Source organism: Clytia hemisphaerica, unplaced genomic scaffold (genome assembly GCF_902728285.1).
Source record: "Clytia hemisphaerica strain Z4C2 unplaced genomic scaffold, Clytia hemisphaerica genome assembly, whole genome shotgun sequence".
Lineage (NCBI taxonomy): Eukaryota > Metazoa > Cnidaria > Hydrozoa > Leptothecata > Clytiidae > Clytia > Clytia hemisphaerica.
Window position 1 is genome coordinate 959,488 of NW_027104561.1, and position 4,385 is coordinate 963,872.

Here is a 4,385-nt window from a genome sequence, read left to right on the forward strand (position 1 = left end):
AGACTAATAATGAATCTAAGAATTTCTAAGAAACTATCAATCATATCCTTAATTCAATGCATACAGGTACTGTGTCAAACGATATATACAAATGAATAATTTAATTGCAGGGATTAATTTTCGCAAATTGGAAAATCTAAAATTTCATGGGGTAACAAAAAATATAAAAAGCAAAAATTGATACATTGCACTGTTTTTTGTTGGAGCTTTCTCATCTCAACCCCTTATTTAAGCAATAAATGCTCAAAAAAGGAGAAACGATTAGAATTACCATTTTAAACAGACAAGCAACAATAATAAACCACAACACACAACCATATCAAACAAGCTATACCAAGCAAAAATATAAAAAGAAAAATGCACAACCATACCAAACCAAAAAGTGAACGGCATGAAATGATTCGTTAAATTCGTTAAATAAAAAATATTGTATGCAGTGTACGCCAATTTCTTTTCATGTTTGTGACGTAGTCATTTAGAAAAATAAAAAATAAAAAGATGTACAGTAAAATATTTTGAGTTTTATGATGTTTAAAAAAAAAAAAATTACAAACATTCTGAGATTCTAGCTCAACTGAAGTTGAGAACAACTGTCTGGATATACCAAAACTTTAGGGCTAATTTTGCCTGATAAAATACTTTGTAATAAATTGATTTTTTTTTGTGTTTTTGGGAATTTAACCAAAAATTTGTTTAGAATATTTCCTTTAAAAAAGGTAATCCAATCCAAAAAAATATTCTGAAATGTAAATCTGATTCAAAACTACACACTAAGCAACAACAAAAAAATAGGCAAAAAGCCAAAAAATAGTACTGGTAGGTATGTATTTATCGAAGTCAACAGTTAGCTCATTGCTATTATTGCTGACTAGGCGAGACCAATTTAATTTATTGTTCTACGGGCCCGATCGACCCTGCTTTTTGCCAGAAAGAAAAAAATAATAATATAGGCATTTTAATTCTAAAATACCACTTATGTTAATTTTTGAAAAAAGAAAGTATATATTATCTAACTTCTGAACAAATGTTTATAACTCCAATTTATAAATCAATTAACCCAATTAATCAACGTCTTAGACATTTAGACTTAAATTTTTCGGTAATCAAAATTAAGGTTAAAAACAGGGAGAAACTTTTCTTTAGATTTTCTCTGACCCTTGAATTTAGAATTATTATTGTTATTATCCCTATGGACCGACCCATATTGTTTTACCATCTGCCCATAGAACAATAAATTAAATTAGTCTCACCCTATAGCTCAATCTTACATTTTACCTTAAGGTTATACTGGTCTTAATACTTATACTTAAAATATCAACAACATATCAGAAAAGCAGAATTTGGGGAACTCTTACTGAAAAAAAAATACAAAATTATCATGTTGCTATTGGAGCATATTTGTCAATAATTGAAAAGAGTTCTTTTCTGCAGTCGCTATGAAAAACATCAAAATTGTATAGTAGACTCATTTCATCTACAATATCTGCTACACTTTCAGCTATCCTTTCAGATTTACTTGCAACTCCTCCTGGTTCCTCTGGTAATGGAATGTCAAAATAAAAGTCATTTTTGATCTTGTCTTCATACTTTTTTTAAACAATCATCCAGTTCTTGTTTCAAAATGTCCATCATTGACTGACCCAGCTGCCTTTTTCTATTTTCCAATATGGAAAAATATGTAAAAGAATTATTTTCATCATCGCAATTCGAACAACATCTTTTTTGCTTAGGGCATTGAAAATCAAAATAATTTGTCAATTCCTTTCTCAAGCATCCCTTTGCCAAACAATAATCTCGCATTGATTTTTGAGTATGCGTATTTGGAGCAATATCATTATTATTATAAAATAGTGTTGCCCAAGAGTCACATTTTGTCCGTCCAGCTCTCCCAATCTCTTGTGTGTATGCTTCCATTGACGATGGAGGTCCAATATGCATAACATGAGCTATATTAGGAGCATCTACACCCATCCCTAATGCAGTGGTGGCAAATAGAACCCTAATTCTAGAATGTTGCTGTTTAATTTCTTCTAAGATGAAGACTTTCTCTGCTGGAGGTGATGGTGAATGAAACTGGTTGAAGAGTCTGGCTTTACATGATATTTCTTTACCTACATACTGTTTTTCAGTCAAAATTCTATCAAAAAGCTTATATGCTTTTCCACAGAAATCAAGCCTCATATAAATTATTGTCATTGGAAAATTTTCCTTCAGATGCAACAAATTTTTTGGCTATCGGTTCTAAAATTTCGGTGACACCATCAAAGCCATACAATGATGGTTTTTCTTTCCACTATCGATAAAAATATGTTTGGGCGGTTAGGACTAACACAGACAACTTTTAAATTTTTCATACATAAAGTTTGAGCAAAAGTTTTTGTTTGTTTTTTTGTAGCAGTTGCAGTTACAGCAATGAACTTTAATTCAGGAATCAATGATCTGAGGACTGCCAACTCACTGAAATCTGTACGAAACTCTTTTCCCCAAATTTCAACGCAATGAGCTTCATCAATGGCACAAGCAACAACACACGTTCTTTGAATATGTCAGATTTTAAGAGCTGTCTTCCTTCAGCACTTAGAAAGGCTTCTGGATGACCAAACAAAATATCAAGTTCTCCAGATTTCACAATGTCTGATAAGTGTAATAAACCCTGACCCTTAGATTAGATTCAGTCTTTCCATTTTCAGTCTTTGGAAACAATGATAGTGAAACATCATCTGGTTTGTCTATCAATGAGTTTGGAAGCATCTCTGCCCTGATACCTTTCTCAGAAAGTAAAGAGACTTGATCACGAATAATTGATGAAAGAGGGCAAACAACAAGCACAATATTGGACTGATTAGGTTGCTTTTGAGGCAAAATCCAAGGTAGCAAGTGAAAGATGAGTGATTTACCATAACCTGTTGGAAGAACAGCAATAACATCATGACCCCCGAGTATGTACTCAAAACACTGTATCTGCTTGGCTTTGAAACAAAAGTTGGCAAATGATGAACATTCAGCTTGGGATGAAAGCACTGAACCAAGCTTTTTGAAAACAGCAGTTGATTTCTCCATTCCTCTCACTTCCTTGATCTACTGAAATCAACTCTAATATATAACTTTGAAACCCTTCCTTCTTTTATAGTCTTTTATAAAACTATATATATTAAAACTAGACCTGTCTGCTGCCTGTGCTGTCTGCCTGTGTAGAATAAAATATTTCTCCTAAATATAAATGTCAGACAGACAGATGCATATGTATGTTTCTTTCTGTACAAAAACGTCATGAACAACAACAAGTTATAGTTCTAAAAGTAGAAGATGAAAGAGTCCTATTTTCTTTTTTTTTCACTGACGCCAGATATTTACCATCTGAAAAAGCAAAACACACCATCCTTCATCAGCCAACAAAACATGTCAGCGGCACTTTTTACAAACCCAGAAAACGGATCCGCTGAACTTCTTACTGCTAAATCGAAAGTTGTTTTGGCTTATGGATATTTAACGGCTATTTTTCATCTATCAACTCGACATATTTCCCGCCAAAAATGGCGTGATCTGATTGGACGTTGAAGAGGCCCAAACCAGGGCCTAAGCGTCCTATCTAATATCAGAAAGCTTATCGCCCTGGGTACGAGGTTGAGTACCGTCAACTGCTTTAACTTGGGACGATTGGTCGAAACATGGGACTGTTTGATATCTGGTCTGTATTTTCACTAACTTGTTAAATCTCTTTGACAACAAATTTGTTTTGATAACTCCACCAAGTTTATCAATCATACTTTCATAACACGTCACGATAACTTTCACTGATAGCGCCGATTGGAGAATTAGAGAACGCCCGCTGCCTAACCACCACCTATCACCCGCCGATGGGATTAACAAATAACGCGTGTGTAACTTGCCGCGCGAGTGACGTCAAACACTCCATTATTTTGCCATTTTTTAATACGCCGTTCATTAATCAAAATCAAATGACTTTGGAGGTTCGGTGAAATGGTGGCCAAATTACCGTCCCATGTTTTGTCAGATAGTCCCAAATTGGAGCAGTTGACGGTAAGAAAATCTCCAAATTCACGACAAAAGTTTCCACGTTTTAAAATGCACGTGGGGAAGAAAATCTCCAAGTTCAAGAAAAATTTTAATTGCACATGTGAGGTGATTTCACCAAAATGAACTTAGCGTCATATTGTTGGCGTCATATTCAGATTCGTAGCGTCATATTCACTTTCAAATCGAAAGTGCTATCAAAAAGTGTTCTGGCCAACTTGGATCAAACTGTATGTGTTCCAATTATAGAACGGACGGATGCCACACCCATTGGTGACCTTTTAAAGAAAAAATGAAGTTTATAGCTGTTTCCGTTCCTGAGATCGGATGCGGAACGTACTACATGGTGA

The 4,385-nt window shown here is 34.2% G+C and overlaps 1 protein-coding gene across 1 annotated transcript; it reads right to left on the bottom strand.

The window, feature by feature from the left end:
• Nucleotides 1–1,384: 1,384 nt before the first annotated feature.
• LOC136823242 (probable ATP-dependent DNA helicase RecS) lies at nt 1,385–3,060 on the bottom strand. Its single transcript, XM_067079423.1, has 4 exons — nt 2,766–3,060; nt 2,357–2,503; nt 1,788–2,051; nt 1,385–1,434 (listed from the first exon to the last, which is right to left on the bottom strand). Exons 1-4 carry the CDS (start codon nt 3,058–3,060, stop codon nt 1,385–1,387), a joined length of 756 nt encoding a protein of 251 aa, XP_066935524.1.
• Between the last annotated feature and the right edge of the window lie 1,325 nt (nt 3,061–4,385).

Coding starts and splice junctions, on each gene's coding strand:
- LOC136823242 (XM_067079423.1), bottom strand. CDS start 3,060: ATGGAGAAATCAACTGCTGTTTTCAAAAAGCTTGGTTCAGTGCTTTCA. Junction 2,504..2,765: donor CTCTTTACTTTCTGAGAAAG/GTATCAGGGCAG, acceptor CCATTGATGAAG/CTCATTGCGTTGAAATTTGG. Junction 1,435..1,787: donor AAAATCAATGCGAGATTATT/GTTTGGCAAAGG, acceptor TGTTTTTCATAG/CGACTGCAGAAAAGAACTCT.